Here is an 18,949-nt window from a genome sequence, read left to right as displayed (position 1 = left end):
CTAATCTGCAACGTTAAAATTAGCTGCTGATAAATACTAAAATATAACTTAAGCAATGAACCAGAACAATAGGTAAAGTTAGTCTTCCCAAGCAAAAAAGCCAAACACTAAAAAAATATCAGGCCATTCCACTTACATATAAAATGAGGCTCCCCAGAGACAGACATTCAAGCGTAAATTTGATTTTATACTTAGTACCTAAAAATAATCAAAATAAATGTCTGGTATAATAATATGGACTATACTGGAACTTAATTTCTCCAATCTCAAAATATTCCTAAATTAGTTTAGCAAATAAAGAACTTAAGATGCTATTAAATGGTCTAAGACTCCAATTATTAATACAGAGCCTTAATAGTTGATGAGTAGGCCCTGATGTGATTTTTTACCTATTTTTAAAGTCTGGATTTATTGTATTGTTATCACTACTATCAGTTTTACTTATCGAAAACTAATATAGCAATTTACTTTCCCTTTGTAATGCTAATGGTCAGAAAAGGATGAAGAAATAAAAATCCTTCTGTTCATTAAATTCACATGTAAAGAAACAAGAAAGGTAAAACTCCAAAGCTATATTATTTTCTGTTAAGTGTTAACTGTAAGATCTTTCCAATGTCTCAATATGAACTCAATCTTAAGCTCACCTTTTCCCCACAATACTTCATTGAACCAATTTTTAAAAGGATGTTGTAAAGGTTCCTGTAATTAGCTACACATATTGCTTTTAGAAACATTATCACCAATCCTGCTAACAATTCTGCTATAGAAATTTTTTTTTTTTAATTATAAAACTTGAATGTGGCCAGGAAAACAAATTGCTTGTGTGGAATGTCTAACTGGACTACTTAAAAATAGCTCTAATATGGGAACATATGTATATGTATAACTGATTCACTTTGTTATAAAGCAGAAACTAACACACCATTGTAAAGCAATTATACTCCAATAAAGATGTTAAAAAAATAGCTCTAATAATTTTTAAGACAATTTATTATAAAGGTCAGATACACAGCCCACCCACCTTCCCTTTTTCTTAAAATGGCACATTTAACCATCTACATAATAAAATACTTTAAAAATATTCATTACACTTACAAGCTTAAATTCTTACACAACCCCAATCCACTGAGACTTGAAAGGATCTGGGCTTTCAAGGGGGAGGAAAGGAGATCAAGATCACTGATTGGTTATTACAAGGACAAAGGTTAGTGACTTAAATATGGACACACATTTAAAACTACTGTGTATACATTTTAACCATTTTAAGATATACAAAATTATAATCTAATTAAAAGGTGACTGGTAATAACTTTAAAGGTTCAATAATATTTCCAAAGAAGAAAACAGGCTTACTGCAAACACAGGATCTTGCTATCTACAAACCTTTGGATAGAATTTCAACTACACCAAATCAGATTAAAAAAAAAAAAAAATACTTAGTCACAGAAAATATGTCATTATGGAATACAAACATGGCTATGTAGATTTATCACACCAAAGTGACCAAATGAAATTATGTTAAAACTATATTGTTCACAACCTGCAAGATTAAAGAATAGAACCTAATCAACGATAGGACTGCAAAGACTAAATCAAATGCCAGTGAAGCAGAACAGCGTGACATTTTCTCATACATAACGAACCGCAAAAACACATTTGAAATAGCTGTTTTAATCCTTTACTCTTAAACCCTTCATAGGCTTCATTTTCAATCCAAAATATATCTAAATTGCAAAGCTTATTCATAGAAATATATATTACTGGTCACATTAAAAAATGAATAAAGATTAAAAAGCAGATATACCCTTGTCCTTCCAAGTTTTCTTCTGACCGTCCATCTCTTGTCACGATCTGCCCTACAGATGCAATTATCAATTATGCATACCAACAGAAAAGCTGTAACTGCAAAAATCTACCCCCTGAGACATGAAATATCCGTTTCCTCAACCGTATCTGCAGTCTCCTCTGCTGCACAACTGCAGCAGGACTGAAGTCACCTGACGCCTTCTGGGTGTGGAGCAGTCTGACGCAGTGCAATCTGTAACTAGGCTACTAATACTCAGGCACTACCGCCTTCCTCTATCTGTTTATTGTTCTAGTCTTTTGCTTGTTGCTCACACCAAATGGAGCTACTTTTGCAGGGGGAGGGGAAGGCCACCAAAAGAAAAGAAAGAAAAGAGGGTTGTTCTTCTGGCAGAGTAAACCACTGAATATATTTGAAATGCACTTAAAGCCATGTACAGTTTTTTATAATCTTATTTTGTTTTATTTTTATTTATTTATTTTTTGACAGATAGGGGAATTATGCTGCTGGTTTCCAGCTTCATTTAAAACTTTAAAATCAATGGTTACCTGATAAGATAAAAATGGACTGATCCAAAGAAGGGTAACAGCTTAAATTTCAAGCCTGGGAAATGCGAGTCTCTTCTTACTTTCTCTTAAATTATCAGCATTTTGCACCCTTATGAGGGTGTGACAGGAGAATCACAAAGTCAAATTATTAATGTTTACTGAATATGTTACTTAAATAGAAAAAATTTTTTACTTAATTTCAGCAATCTCATATTTCTCAGGTAATGCTATCTTTTCCTTCTTTTGCAACTACAGAAATCCAGAGACTTGCAAATATATACTTATTCTTAATTACCACCTGCTCCAAATCGATCTTTCAATAAATATCTATTAGACACCACTGCAGGTACTATTAATAAACTCTTTGCTTGAGGAGAAATATTCAGGTGCTAATTATACCACATTTGCTTTGAGAAAGTGACATAAGACCAAACTAAAATTTTACTGATAAAACAAATCTATACAAGAAATTTCTGAAATTTTTTTTCAACTTTATAAAATTGGCATTCGTTCCAGTGCAGAATATTACGTCCTTACTAACGTCTCACAACTGTTTTAACTGATATTATCATTTGACTTAGCATTAAAGGCAACATATAATGACAAATCAGCGAAAATATTTTTAAATGTGAGATATGCTTAAGTATTATAAGATATGGAGCCTATGTACAAAACTACATACTTCAGAAGACTATATAGCTACATTGAAATAGGTATGATATTTTTTGGAACTTGCTGTAAAACTGTGTGGGCTGCAAAACCCTGCAAAATTCTTCAAATCAGAAGTGGCCTGAATATCAAGAACTCAGTTCTTTTCCTCCCTGCCTCTCTAACTCCAAACATAAATAAAGCAAAGCAATTTTTAAAGAGAGTCTAGTATTCTCAGCTCAGAAGTTAATATTTAACTTTAAACTTTATTCACTGAACCCTTGTATAATGTGATATTTGAGAACACTTGTCACCAAGTCATATCATAGCTGAAAATCTCTGGCCTCTTCATGCAATAGTTAGAAATCCCAAACTATTCATTAACTACATAATATTTTCAAAACAGTATTTTCTAATAATGAATTCCTTAAGACTGAAGGCCAATAAATACTTTAGCATTAGAATAACGCACTCAAAAACATCGCCCAAACACTGTTTTGAAGTCAGAGATTACTACACTAATAGCAGGGGGGAAAAAAGATTTCTTAAGAAAAAGGGTATTTACCATTCATTTTATTCACATCTTCCAGTACTTGACTTGGTGTAACAATTTTTAAAAATCATCTGAGAGAGCAAGAACATATAATAACACCCATTCATCTAAATGTTAAACATACTTAATAGCTCCCCTGGCAGATTAAGAGGTCAAAATAGGAGCCCTGAAATTAGACCTTACATAGTAATATCTAATTCTTTAGCTTTTATGATCTTTGCAATTTAGGCTATTAAGTTTACAGGGAAAACTAACTAAGATAAATCAATTTACATTTTGCCCATTTCTTTCTTAGAAAGTTTTAAAACTAGAGTTGTTTTAAGTTTGGTAACCTAAGGAAAAAGTGCTTAAATTTGAAAATCTGATGAGACCAATCTGTTAAAAATGTAAAGCCACTGGGCGAGGCTTATTGTGATGACAGGATCAAATGAGTTTGTGTATGCAAAAGGCCTTAGGACAGTGCCTGATAAAAAGTGGCCCTATGTAAGTGCTAGCTATTTACTATTATTATGCTAAAATTTTTAACCAGTAAACCACAAGGAAACAAAGCCTGTAAATCATATCTAAGAAAGTGCATATATTAAGCCATTCAATTCTAGGCAATAACCCAATACCCTCTTTAAAAAGAAGCACCCCACCACACACACACACACACACACACACACACACACACACACACACATTACTGTGCTTTGTTACTGTAGTTCTATTCTCCTCCAGCTGAGAAAAAATTTTATATGGGTAGATTACAGGTCCTATTCCATATTAAATCCCAAGATAACAGGCAAATAGAGAACATAAATCTGTTAAAAACTTATTTGTTTTCCTTCAAATATTTAACATTTTGTTTAAAAATGAAAAATTATTTCAAGGACAATTTTCAAATAGAGCAGATACCACATTGATTATTTGGGATAGAAACTTATTTTCCCTTAAAAGTAAAGGCTTCCAAAGGAGAGAAGCACAGAAGATTCCTTTATTTATAATACAAGCAAGTAAAAGTGCTGTCTGAATTCTAAGTCCTACTGCATATTGTGCATGGGGGTAGGGAAGGGGGGAATTCTTCTCTTCCTAAACTCAAAATCAGCCTTACACTGAACTTTTGAAATCACCTGTTCTGAGTTCATGATTGGCAACTTCTCATTCCTCAATGTCCATAAACCCAGTACCTCCCCAAAGCATGACAAAAACCAATGACCAAAACCACCCCAAACACACCTCTAACTCCTTTCCAAACAGTACCCATGCTCTAAAATTACCTACACTCTCTACATTTCTCTTCTCTTCATATCTCAGATCAAAACTCTCATTTTCTTCGTGAACTTACCTCATTATCAGGAAAATTATATGATTAAAATAAGTCCTACTAAAGAATAAAAAACTCCTTTCTCTATAACACTCTCATAAACGTGTGTGTGTGTGTGTGTGTGTGTGTGTGTGTGTGTGTGTGTGTGTGTGTGTGTGTGTGTGTGTGTGTGTGTGTGTCTTGTACCTAAGTGGCAGGATTTCCAACAGTAGAGGACTGTATTTTGGAATAGGCAACAATATGTAAACTCTAAGACCTCCCAGGCCAGCTCTCCCAAGATATTCCTCTTTTTCCATTTCTTTCCTTCCTCTAATTCTGAACCCCAGAAAAACTCAAGTTTTTGTTTTGCTTTGTTTGCTTTACAATGTTTAGAAATGAAGGCAAATAAGGTGAGAAAGAGGTGGTCATTTGGATTGAAAGTGCTACTCTCTAAACTGGGGGTTGCTTGTATGCAATTCTTGATCGCTAAAAAAATTATTTCTACTTTCCAGCAACAGATAACAGGACTTTTTAATAAAAAGAAAAAAATTACAGCTACACAGTAGTTTTAAACTTACTTCAAAATTTAATTATTCTGAACTATACAAAAGTATAAAACTAAACATATGTCCCATTACTGAAAGATATTAAATAATGCTGTTTAATACCATATGCTGTAACGTAATGCCCTCTATGGACTAAATTACAGCACTTCAGCACTAACTACTGAATTGAACCTTAAGACATGAACAAAGACTTTAGTCTAGAAAATGAATGACAAGTTAAAAAATAACCAAAATATAATGAGCATTTTAAGGTCTATAAACAATTCCATATAAGCTGATAAAAATACATACTAAAAATTATACAGAAAGAAACTGAAAGTGATACTATTCAATGAGAACTAAATAAATGTTGATTTCTTATATTATAATCTAAAATAAATACACAGATAATCCAAAAGATCCAAAGCATTTTTAAACCTGGAATTTAAAAATTTAATAGTCATTGGGTTTTGAACAGATCTTTTAAAACTTTTAAGTTTTCACTGAAGTACATGTTTGGGGGAATCTTTAAGGTCATTTCACAATGTTTATCATAGCATGATTCAAGCATTTGTTTGATTCAGTACGATGTGTCAAAATTCAAAATCCTTTTATAAAGTCATTTTCAAAATCATTTGTTACTGTGAAGCAAATATCCACAACTCACTAAATTTCTCAGCCCAACTGAATTTCCATATGGTCAATTACAGAGCATTCCACAGACATCGTTTTCTATCTACAACACTAGATGGCACCAACACCCATAGTACCGTTGACTGTCCAACCCAAAGCATGCAACCTGGCTAAAACTGTTCTCAATTTTCTGGCTCTTCCTTAGGATTGTTGCCTGGTACTAGGGGACTATCAGAGTGTGATGGGGATAGGAAAACAACTCCAACACCAGAAAGGCATGCGGGATAAAATGATCTCTGACCAGAATTCAAAATCAATTTTGAACAGATCAGAATTAAACATAAAAATGAAACTATAAATTAGTAAATAAATTAAGTTATAAATTTTCCCAGGTGAAAACTGAAAATATCCACCAAAATGCAAAGTAAAATAAAAATTATTTAGAAAACTAAGGGAAAACTGTAACATGACAAGGATTTGCATCCACTCTATATAAAGAACTCTCATAAAATCAGAAAGAGGCGATTCTAAATTTTAAAATGGGCAAAGAGTATGAACAGGCAATTCACAAAAGAAATACAAATAGCCAATAAATATGTGGAACATGCTCACCTTCACTAATAATCGAAGATCGAAACAGCAAGATAACTACTTTAACCTATCAAACTGGTAAAGGTTTTTTTTTTTTTTTTTTAAAAAAGACAGGTATACAATGTCTGGAAGGATACATGAGAAGTCTAGTAAATGACTCTAAGAAGGAGCACTAGGCAGCTTAGTTAAGACAGGAAGAAGACTTACTGTAATACTACTTTTTGAATTTTGTATAATGTATAAGTCCTTAGCTATCAAAATTTTCTGATTAAAAAAACAATATTAATAAATAATACTAATTGTTGGTGATCAATAGAGAAATGGGTTTTTGTCTTACTCCATTAGAAGGGTAAAAATCAGTACAAGTTGTGACAAAAGATTAATCTGCAAAATATACAAAGAGATCATGCAGCTCAATATCAAAAAAAAAAACCCAATCAAAAAGTGGGCAGATCTAAATAGATATTTCTCCAAAGAAGATATACAGATTGCCAAAAAGCACATGAAAAGATGCTCAATGTCATTATTAGAGAAATGCAAATCAAAACTACAATGAGGTATTACCTCACACCAGTCAGAATAGCCATCATCAAAAAGTCTATAAACAAATGCTGGAGAGGGTGTGGAGAAAAGGGCACCCTCCTACACTGTTGGGGGGAATGTAAATTGATACAGCCACCACGGAGAACAATATGGAGGTTCCTTAAAAAACTAAATATAGAACTGCCATATGATCCAGCAATCTCACTCCTGGGCATATAACGGAGAAAACTAGTTTGAAAAGATACATGCACCCAAATGTTCATTGCAACACTATTTACAATAGCCAGGACGTGGAAGCAACCTAAATGTCCATCAACAGAGGAATGGATAAAGAAAGATGTGGTACATATATACAATGGAATATTACTCAGCCATAAAAGGAACAAAATTGTGCCATTTGTACAGACATGGATGGACCTAGAGACTGTCATACAAAGTGAAGTCAGAAAGAGAAAAACAAACATCATTAGCTTATATGTGGAATCTAGAAAAATGATACAGATGAACTTATTTGCAAAGCAGAAATAGAGACACAGACATAGAGAACAAACATAAGGATACTAAGGGGGAAGGGGGTGGGTGGGATGAATTGGGAGATCGGGATTGACAATATATACACTACTATGTAAAAAATAGATAACTAATGAGAACCTACTGTATAGCACAGGGAACTCTACTCAGTGCTCTGTGGTGACCTAAATGGGAAGGAAATCCAAAAAAGAGGGGATATATGTATACGTATAGGTGATTCACTTTGCTGTACAGCAGAAACTAACACAACGTTGTAAAGCAACTATATTCCAATAAAAAAATTTTTAAATTAGTACAAGTTTTCTGATAGCCAATTTTTGTCAAAACGCTTAAAAATGTACATACCCATTTCCAAGGGTTTTATTTCTAGTAATTTATGGAAAAGAGTAATTTGGAGATATGTACAACATATTTAAACATAAAGAGGTTAATAATAGCATTATTTATAAATTTAAAAAACTGGAGACAATCTAACGATCGTAGAGAACTGATTAAATTATAATATATCCAATACCAAGGAACACTAAACATTAAATAATCACACAGCAGAAAAATAAAGACATGGAAATTTTGGCATTATGCAATATAATATATTGCTGAATTTTGTAAAGCAATAAACAATATATAACGTATGATCCCAGTTTGGAAAAACACCTTTTTTCACTGCATTCATAAAGTATCCATATGCATAGAAATAGACTAGAAGAATATATTCTAAAATATTAGCAATGATTATGTCTGGGCAATACAATTACAATTTTTTTGTCATCTAAATGCTTTTCTCTACTTCTCAAATTTGTACAATTAGCATATATTACTTCAGATTGCTTCATGTACTGCTACCCTGACTTCACTGACAGTTAGCAGGTCCCTGAGAGAAATTCTGACTACTAAATTTAACTGAAGCTCAAATAGATTAAAACATCTGCCCAGGGTCATACAGCTAAAAAAGTAATCCAGTAAAAAAGCCAGGATTAGATCTTAGGTGTGTAAGATGCCCAAGATGAAGTTCTTTCAACCATATTATATGTAGCAGTATCTATCTTTTATAAAGGTTCATATTTCATATTTATTTTCAATCTGTATTGGACCCACAGTAAGCACTAAATAAATCCACACTAATTTGACAATGTCAAACATTTGAGTAAATATAATCATTTCCTTATTAATAAGTCAGTTTCTAATTTAGCTACACTTATATTTACTCAAAGCCTTCCAGTTAAAGATAATTCTACTCAATGTGTTAAACATTTTCATTTTTCAGGGTACTTAAATTTCTACTTTCATCAGATTAACTGCTCACTGTCCTAATCAAAACCCAACTAATAATATTCAAGAAGCATCCTATATATGCTCACTAAAAATGTATTTTAACAAAATACTTAATATCTATAATGCTTTACTGAGAAAGCCCAAAAGCTATACAATCAATTTTTAAAATTAATATAAGAAAAATGTTTTAAGTTATAAACATCATCAAAAGAAAGTTCTTATTCATGAACACATTTAAGAAGTATCTATAAATTGGCAAAGGATAATTTTTAATTCTTTACCTAGATAAATGGGCCATTTTTCAGCGAGTTCTTTATTATGGCAATACTATTTGGTTATTCCTGGAAAGCACATACTTTAAGTGTAATGAATAATTAACATCTGGTTGGTTTACACTTCACTCACCAAGTTACAACAGGTCAGCAAAACACAATCTATACTATGATTATGAACTTAAAATGTTCTGTGCACTAGTGGCAAACCAAGTAACCAACAAACATGTATTAAGCAATCACTATCATTAAGTCAAGATCTCAGTGGTTTCAATGGGAGACATTAGCACCTTTCTTCACCAATGACCCACCAACAACAAAGACAGCAGCGGTCCAGGTGAATAACAATAGGGTTATTCAGTCTCCACATGGAAGCAACAGAAGGTTACCCTCATTCTAATATCCCTACTTATAGAAGACCACATGAGAAAATGTACACAGTAACCAATGTTCCTGACATTTTTAAAAATGCCTTGCATTGGTTAATGCCCCTAACACAATAGGTATGTAATAAAAGCAGCAGCACCCTGGTCATCTGCTATTTAGGACAATAACTGCTTGCTCCAAAACTGTAAAGGGGACAAAACCTAGGTCTCATCCCAGTTCTTCACTTGTCGGAAAAAATATCTCCTTTGTGGAATCGGATAAGAACTAATATAAATAAGAAAGTTAGTCAACTAATCTATGACAAAGGAGGCAAGAATATACAGAAAAGACAGTCTCTTCAATAAGTGGTGCTGGGAAAACTGGACAGCTACATGTAAAAGAATAAAATGAGAACACTCTCTAACACCATACACAAAAATAAACCCAAGATGGATTAAAGACCTAAATGTGAGGCCAGAAACTATAAAACTCTTAGAGGAAAACAGGCAGAACACTCTGACATAAATCGCAGCAAGATCTTTTTTGATCCACCTCCTAATGAAAATAAAAACAAAAATAAACAAATGGAACCTAATGAAACTTAAAGGCTTTTGCACAGCAAAGGAAACCATAAACAAAACAAAAAGACACCCCATAGAATGGGAGAAAATATTTGCAAACAAACCAACCAACAAAGGATTAATCTCCAAAATATATAAACAGCTTATGCAGCTCAACATCAAAAAAACAACCACAATCAAAAATGGGTGGAAGATCTAAATAGACATTTCTCCAAAGAAGACATACAGATGGCAAAAAGCACATGAAAAGATGATCAACAACACTAATTATTAAAGAAATGTAAATCAGAACTACAATGAGGTATCACATCACACCAGTAAGAATGGCCATCATCAAAAAAACTACAAACAATAAATGCTGGGGAGGGTGTGGAGAAAAGGGAACCCTCCTACACTGTTGGTGGGAAAGTAAACTGGTACAACCATTATGGAGAACAATATGTAGGTTCCTTAAAAAAATACATATAGAACTAACATATGATCCAGCAATCCCACTCCTGGGCATATAACCGGAGAAAACTGTAATTCAGAAAGACACATGCACCCCCAACGTTCATTGCAGCACCATTTACAATAGCCATACATGGAAGCAACCTAAATGTCCATCGACAGAGGAGTGGATAAACAAGATGCGGCACACATATACAATGGAATATTACTCAGCCATAAAAAAGGATGAAATAATGCCATTTGCAGAAACATGGATGGACCCAGAGATTATCATACTGAGTGAAGTCAGACAGAGAAAGACAAATATCATATATCGCTTATATGTGATCTAATCAAAATAAAATGGTACAAATTATTTACAAAACAGAAATAGAGTCACAGACGTAGAAAACAAACTTATGGTTACCAGAGTGTAAGGGGGGGGGGATAAATTGAGAGATTGGGACTGACATATACACACTACTATACGTAAAATAGATAACTAATAAGGACCTACTGTATAGCACAGGGAATTCTACTCAGTACTCTGCAGTGACCCATATGGGAAAAGAATCTAAAAAAGAATGGATATATGTGTAACTGATTCACTTTGCTGTACACCTGAAACTAACACAACATTGTAAATCAACTATACTCCAATAAAAATTTTTTTAAAAAAGTAAGTTAGCCCAATGTCTGGAACACAATAGAAGCTCAAAAGTACTGTGCTTACTACATAATATGCAACCTCGGTAAAGTTTCGTAACATCCCTAGATTTAGGTTTTGTCATCCATGAAATGATTCCTTCTTTCAGATTATGGTGAAGACTAAATGAGATGACTATGTGAAAATGCTTGGTGCTTAAAAGATTTCCCATAAATGGTAGTCTCCCCTTTCTAGGTAAAATGCAAAGAATTCAGGTTCTTTTCTCAGCCTTTCAAAATTCTTAATTTAAAAATGTCCTAGAGAGAAAGAAAACCTAAAACTGAAAGCAAACTGAAACAAATCTAAGTTTATTTCAAATGAGTATTATAACCACACTGAAGATGGGGGAAGGTAGAAGGAAAAGGGAAAATAAAACTAATCCGAGTAACCTGGGCAGGGTTGAGGGAGGTGGATTTGAAAAATAAACCTGAACCCTTTATTATGTTTATTATAATGATATTATAAAACATTCTAAAACTATTTTAGATGTACTCAAGGATTAAACAAATTAATAAATGTATTGGTAGTGTTAGAAGCCAGGTTCTCACTATAGAAGGAACATACAAATGTGAAATGGGGGAAGAAAGAAATAGTCCTCTGGGAATGTTTTGGATTTGGAGGTATCTATGTAAACACATGATTTCATAAATATGTGTATGTTTATTTGTATGTATGTATACAAGTATTTCCTACCTCGGTCCACTGGAAGGGCTAAAATGGAAAGACCCCACAGGAGCAAAGTACAATTAGCATCCAGCTCTTGATCACTGAAAGGAATCAAGGATCCTTGGAGAAACTGCTGACTTCAGGGCTGGGACAGAGTGGGCAAAAGATGAGCCTACAATATTTCGTTATGCTAGAAAGTAAGAAGTGCTTCCCTCTCCACTCAAAAAAAAAAAAAAAAGGACAGCTGCATGTCCTTGAGCCAATTTGAAGGGGAGCCCTCCAAATCTGTGACCATTGACAACCAAAGTAAGTACAGCAATGAATTATGAACCATTGGGGGGAAAAGAGAAATTCATGAATCCATACTGATAATTAAATAGTTAATTAATGGAAAAGGAGAGCTCTTGCTAAGAGTAGAATGCCAGGGTTGATTGATAAACGTGGAGGAAGTATTAGAACAGAAAAATCATCTTTTGCAAACTTAATGGTAAAGAATAAATCAATCAAGAACCATCAATAGATACTAAATCTAGGGAGGGAATTTTGATGGAGGGCAGGATATTTACATGGTCTTGAAGTGTCACCCATCAGACTGCTTATTAGTTGTCAGGAAGGAAGAAAGATAGTAATTATACAATAAGGAAATCAGGAACCACCTTGACCAGATGGTGTAAATTAAACCTCATCAATGAGGGACTGATGAATAGTAGGTACCTCCAGATTGCTATGAGAGGGGCACTACATTATCTTCATTTTGGCCATGAATCCACAAACTTAATCTAATCACTAAGAAACATTAGACAAAACGCAAAACAAGGAACTTTCTATTAAAGGAAGAAGGGAAAGGGCCTGTGTTCTTTAAATATGTTACAATCGTAAGAGATAAAGACTGGAAATGTCCCAGATTAAAGGAGCCAAAGGTAACATAACTAAATGCAAAACCTGGCACTAGACTGGACCTTGTAGTACAGGACACTACAAAGAACATTATTAGGTCAACTAACACAACTAGAATATGGATGGTAGATTAGAAAAAAGTATTGAATGAATGTAAAATTTAGAAAGTTAATAGCTGTACTGAGGTTATGTAAGAGAATATCCCTTTTTAAACTATTTAGGGGTAAAACAGAACGTATATAACTTAGTCTCAAATGGTTCAGGAAAAAAAGGATATACTGTATCTATGTATCCATTGTCTAGTTATCTATAAAAAGAGAGATCATAAATAATAATGTAAATGGAGAAATGTTAGTAGGTAAATTTAGATGAAGAGTATAAGACATTCTTTGTACTACTTTTATTTTTGCAATTGTTTTTAAGTTTGAACTTATTGCCAAATGAAAGTTAATTTTAAAAAAGCAATCATCCTTTTTTTAAAAGAAACTCTCTAAATGAGACCATAAGTTTAAAAAAAATTCTGCTTAATTCCAGTCAGAGAAAAATTTAGCATCCAATGTATCATAAACCCTCCTTTAGCATAGATTGGTCTTTCAGTTTAGTTCTGAATAAACCTGAATGTTTCTTTTCACTGAGTCACCCATGGCCAGTCTCAAATCCATCTATGTCCCTAACTTCAAGTGAATAGCTTGAATAGCTTCAGTTTCTACATACTGACCATAATACCCACACATACCCACCTGCCCCAAAAATACCAAAACAGGATCTGGAAAACTTTTATTATATTTATATAAATGAACAGGTCTATGTGTTTACTCACGTTTGCTAACTGTAGCTTTTATAGAAGCATCTCTTTGTGAAGCCATTCCTAATATTCCAAGGTAGAGACAGCCTCTCTATGCCCTTAGTATGTGTTGATGATCTTCCACTTCCAATCATACACTTATATCCCTAAACTGTCATTCTATGCCAAACTGGGACTTCCATGCATCATCTGAGAAAAAGATTTCAGCTGTCATCTGGTAGTGCTCCCTATCAGTTAACTATTCTTTTCAGTAGTTTCACTATCTGGGTCTGTATTTAGTAGTATAAATTTAAGCAATTATTAGAATATTGTAATTATACATTTATATTTAAAATGAGTGGAAAGTGAAAAATTAAAGTGCCAGTGATAATATATTTTAAACAAAAATGGAAACCATCAGGGTACTGAAAGCATAAATCTTTAGCCACAAATTTTTTTAAAAGTAAATAAAAACATATATGAAACGCTGAGCCTCTAAATAATGACGTACAGTGAAAGGAAAAACAGAATGAATGTTCATAATTATGAACTGAGAAAAACCAGTATTTACATTTCATTGTTAAGAATACAGTCTGACAGAATTCCCTGGTGGTCCAGTAGTTAGACCTCGGTGCTTTCACTGCTGTGACCTGGGTTCAATCCCTGGTTGGGGAACTAAGCTCCCACAAACCACATGGCGTGGTCAAAAAAAAAAAAAAAAGAATACAGTTTGATAAAATACCCTTATTAAGGGAGAAGACTAGTATTCATTTTTCTCACAACAAATTTTATCCAAAACTATCAATAAGGCATCAATGTCTGCATCAATAATACCTTGCTCATCTCCCTTACGAAATCAGCCTTTCTTCCCAAAATTAAAATTGAATTCTGCCTACAAATGTCATTTTAAGAAAACAAGGGAAACAAACTGGAGATAATACATTATCTGAGCAAGTTTTATTTATTATTTAATACTTATCAATACTTTCAGGTTTAAATAAGAATAAGAATCAGAATTACTGAATCTGATTCAGTAATAAGAATCAGAAAATTTTTTTAAAACACCTAAATACATCATAATCAAGGATGTAGAAAATCGTTAACCATCTGAGAATAGGGATTACCATTATAACACCTTCCCTCCCTTCTGACAAATTCTCAATCCTTATCTTAACTGAGCTCTCTAGTATTTGATAATGTTGATCAATTCCTCCAACTTTAAATCTTCCTCTTCCCTCGGCTCCCCCTAGTTGATGTCTGTGGCTTTAATTACAATCTCTGAGCCCATGGTAAATACACACATACGGTCAAGGTCTCTCTCAAGAGCTTCATGTTTAATACCCATCATTCTTGGATGTCTCATAGGTACCTTAATTACAATATATTCAAAACTGAGTTTTTTATTTTCTTCCACTTTATTTTCTCATGTTTCCTAACTCAGTTTCTCATACTGCCATGTATCTGCACATACAAGAAACCCAGGTTTCCTAGAGTAAGCTTTAACTCCTCCCCTTAACCTTCAGGTCCAATTCCAATCAAACACTAAGTAAGTACTATGTCTCCATGCTCATCCCATTGCCTTACGTTCATAATTTCCTCTTTCTTCAATTACAGCAACTCTAAACTGGTCTCTGCCACCAGTACTACCTATCTCCAATGCATTAGTATATTCAGTAAATACACAGTAATCATCTAAATTAGAATGCTAAATAAAAAACACATGTACAAATCACTTTACACAAATCAGATATGTGGGAAGTGTAGAGTCAAAAGAAAAAAATGAGAATTAGTACTTTTCAGGAGAATTAAAAATAGCATACCTCAATTTATACTTTTCAACAAAACGTCTAATACTCAATATGCTTAACTTTATACCTTTTACTGGAAATTATTGCATAATATTGAAAGATCAGAAACAGGTAACAGAAATGTTCTTTCGTCAAAATTTTTAAATGAAGATATTTCTGGGAAAACAAAAGTAAACACATCTGAAAATATTTTGTTTTAATACCTCTTGCTCTTCATGCTATCAGGAAACACTAAAGCAAAAGAAGGGAACAGACACTGAAGCCAATTCTAAAAAAAAGTTTTTTCTAGTTCCATGGTGCATAAAAATAACCAACAAATAATTGTGTGGAAAAGCTAAGAGCAAGGGTGCGCGATCAGTGCAAGAGGGCTAGAAAAAGCACTAAAATCTTAAACTGAGACAGTAAAAAGAATTCTTATCAATGTGATATATCAGACACTATAAATGTAACATACTACACAAAATGTAGTGGAATGTTCCATAGGTCAAAAGGTGGCAAGAAAGCACAAAATAAGGTACGAATTGATTACCTGAAGTTTTACTCAGCTCTGCTGAAAACATAGCAGATGGTGGTCTGTACTCTTTTTCTGTACCAGAAGGAAGTTTTTTCTCAGCTTCTTGCACAAGAACTTTGGGTTTAACTATACTGCCTATCCCTGTTTGAGCATCCAAAGCAGAAACATCTGGAGGCAGTAAGGGCACCTTTGAAATATCAGCCCTATCTTTGGAGAATTCATCTGGGACATGAACTTTTTCTTCATCTTTAGGCTGTACACTCTTGACAGAAACTTCATGGGGTAATTCTGAGCAAGGCAACGACCCAGCTCCATCCTGGACACTAGCAACTTCACTTTTGTAGGATATTTCTAGGTCACTGTATTCCCTGGCTAATGTAGGAGAAGAATCTGTTTTAGAACTGACAAATGTAGGGAACTCATCTATAATCTCAATTGGAGATGAATCTGAAAATGTTTCACTCTCTCTTATTTTTGCTTCCTTAGCAATGTATAAGCCATCATTTGAATAAACTGCAGTGTTGAGCTCCTCCATCTGCAAAGGAATTTTCTCCTTTTGGATCAATGTTGAAACTTCATTAGATGATAAGGTATCTTTTGTGGTACCTAAATTGGGCTGAAAAGATTCCAAATACGGCTTTCCCCCCTCAGGTGGTGGTGAAGCACTAAGTTTTTCCTTATTTTCATGTTCTATCATTGATTCAGATGAAGTTTCAATGAGATTTTCTTTTACAAGTATCACAGCTTCATCTTGTTTTTGTGGAACTTCAGGAATTGAATCATCACTAAATAAGTCAACTGGTTCAGAATCAGGTGAGGAATCTTCAACTAGCTCAGAATGAGTGGGCACCAGCTGTGCAACTTTTGCTATTTCTGAATAACTAGAGAAATCTGGAGTTGGTTCAGTAGAGAGCTTTGTTTCTTTAATTAAATCACATGCAATAGATATATAAGGAGCTTCTGTTTCTTGAACAGCTACACTAATACTTTCAGCCTCTTTAATTTCTTCATTCATTCCTGATACTTTTTTTAGTGATACATTCATGGCCTCTTCATATGGTGGGGGATTTTCAGGCTCAAGTTTTATGCTTTCATAATTAACCGAAGGAGGAGCTTCTAATGGTGATGAACTGAGCTGCACTGCAGAAGCACCACCACTAGGAACTATAGAATTTAATGGTGCTTCCATGACAATGTCAGGCAAAACTGGTGAAGGAGTAGCTTCAGATTCTTCAAAGGATGGGCAAAGCTGTGCTACAGGGTAAAGTGACTCCTGCATAGCTTCTGAAGTTTGAACCAAGTCCATTTTTGTTTCAAAAGCAATTTTTGTACCTGTAGCTTCACTCAATTCACTTTCACATGCTTCCTGTACTAAATCTGGGGTTAGACCTTCATGCATGTTTGCCACTACTTCCTCAGTCACCTCTGATAAATGATCTGTTGTGTCATAATCTGTTTTAGAATCCTGTGTTGCCACAACGAAAGGGTTTGATGTTTTGGCACTAGCATTCTTCTCTGTTACAATTTGGGCCTTTTTTTCTTCTATTTTTTTTTCATCTGTCTTATTTTCTGAAGTATGATCTTCCAACAAGGGAAAAATGTTTGCTGAAGGGTTAAAGGGAGCACATGTGATATATGCTCCTGAACCATCTTTTATAGCTTCTGGTGTACTAGGAAATGAAGTATCATCATTACTACTTTCACTATCTTTTTCACGATTTGTTTGTTCAAGGCTATCTGAAAAACGTTCCGTATCCACTTTACCTTCCAATTTGCTCTCTATATTACCTCCAGCAGCCAAAACATCACTATCTTGCTTATAAGTATCTTTTACTTCCCATACTTGCTCAAATGGTTTGAAGTCTGCATATTCCTCCCTCATAGGAGCTTCTGCTACAATTCCCTTTTCATTAAAACTGTCTTTCGTTTTTTCTGGAGACATAACTCTACCCTCTTCTTTAACTGATTTGCTAAGGACTATCGGTAACTCTTGCTGAGTACGAAGGATGTTATTACTAACTAAGTCCTCTTCTTCATCTTTATTCTTCACAATTATTTCTTCCCTAGGATTTGCTACTGTTATGGCAGATTCTGCTCTTGGAGAGCCACTGAATGATGATCCCATTTCTGAGTATTCCAATTCTGAAAACTCTGGTAAATCTCTGTCTACAAATGGTTTTTTTGCCTTCTCTGAGAATTCTTTAGAAGCTTCATCTGAAATTTCTCGAAGTGTTCCTTCGGTAGGTAGTACTGCTGGTAAATTACCAAGGTATTCATGTTCTTTAAAAGAAGCAGCTGAGAGAGGAGCTAAAGAAGGAAGAGAAGTAGCAGTTTCAAGCAGGACAGATGGAAAATCCTCTTGACCAGCAGAAACAGTGTTACCTGGCTGCTCCTTCAAATCCATAATTTTTTCTGTGACCATGGACAGAAAGGAAAGTTAGAGAATGCCAGTGTTCTCAGATTTAATGCAAGTTTTATGACAGATTCAAAAATACTGTTAGTAAAGACTGTTAACTAAAATGCTAAGAACATTTAGTTAATAAATAATAATCAAGTAGACTGAATCATAATTGAAAAATTAAAGCTACTGTCAAAAAACATGTGCATGGCTACAGAGGCTATTATATACTATGCAAAGACATCAAGTCTTTGAGAAAAACCTCACGTACAATTAACTGAGAAAAGCTACTTCTAACTAGTCTCAGAGGAAGAAATGAGGATTTGAGAAGAGAGTTTGACAGCATAAGAAAGAAAGGGCACTGGATAATTAACTGTCATAGGCTGACATTCTATGAAAGCCTGTCAGCTATAAGCAAATAAACTGTATTTGGAAAAAATGACTAGTCAATATATAAACATAAATCAAGGGGCCAAGAATTCCTTACACATTTCCAATTATTAATCAGGTTTCTGCCCATTTCTCTCTTGGACACTGCATATAAAATGCAAATTTCAACTTGGTCAGTAGATAAA

General features: G+C 33.9%; 1 protein-coding gene across 4 annotated transcripts in view; it reads right to left on the bottom strand.

Moving 5' to 3' along the window:
- The window catches only part of RTN4 (reticulon 4), a 66,739-nt gene that overhangs the window by 30,830 nt on the left and 16,960 nt on the right, over positions 1-18,949 (bottom strand). Inside the window, exon 3 of one of the 4 annotated variants that reach the window (XM_067705009.1) lies at positions 15,992-18,388. The exons of 2 other annotated variants lie outside the window; for them this stretch is intronic. In XM_067705009.1, coding sequence (XP_067561110.1) covers positions 15,992-18,388 — 2,397 coding nt within the window. Of the gene's footprint in view, positions 1-1,804; positions 2,004-15,991; positions 18,389-18,949 lie in introns of those variants that run through there. One more of the 4 variants, XM_067705012.1, reaches the window with a different exon arrangement.

Source organism: Pseudorca crassidens, chromosome 14 (assembly GCF_039906515.1).
Source record: "Pseudorca crassidens isolate mPseCra1 chromosome 14, mPseCra1.hap1, whole genome shotgun sequence".
Lineage (NCBI taxonomy): Eukaryota > Metazoa > Chordata > Mammalia > Artiodactyla > Delphinidae > Pseudorca > Pseudorca crassidens.
This window is presented reverse-complemented; position numbering and strand designations above follow the sequence as displayed.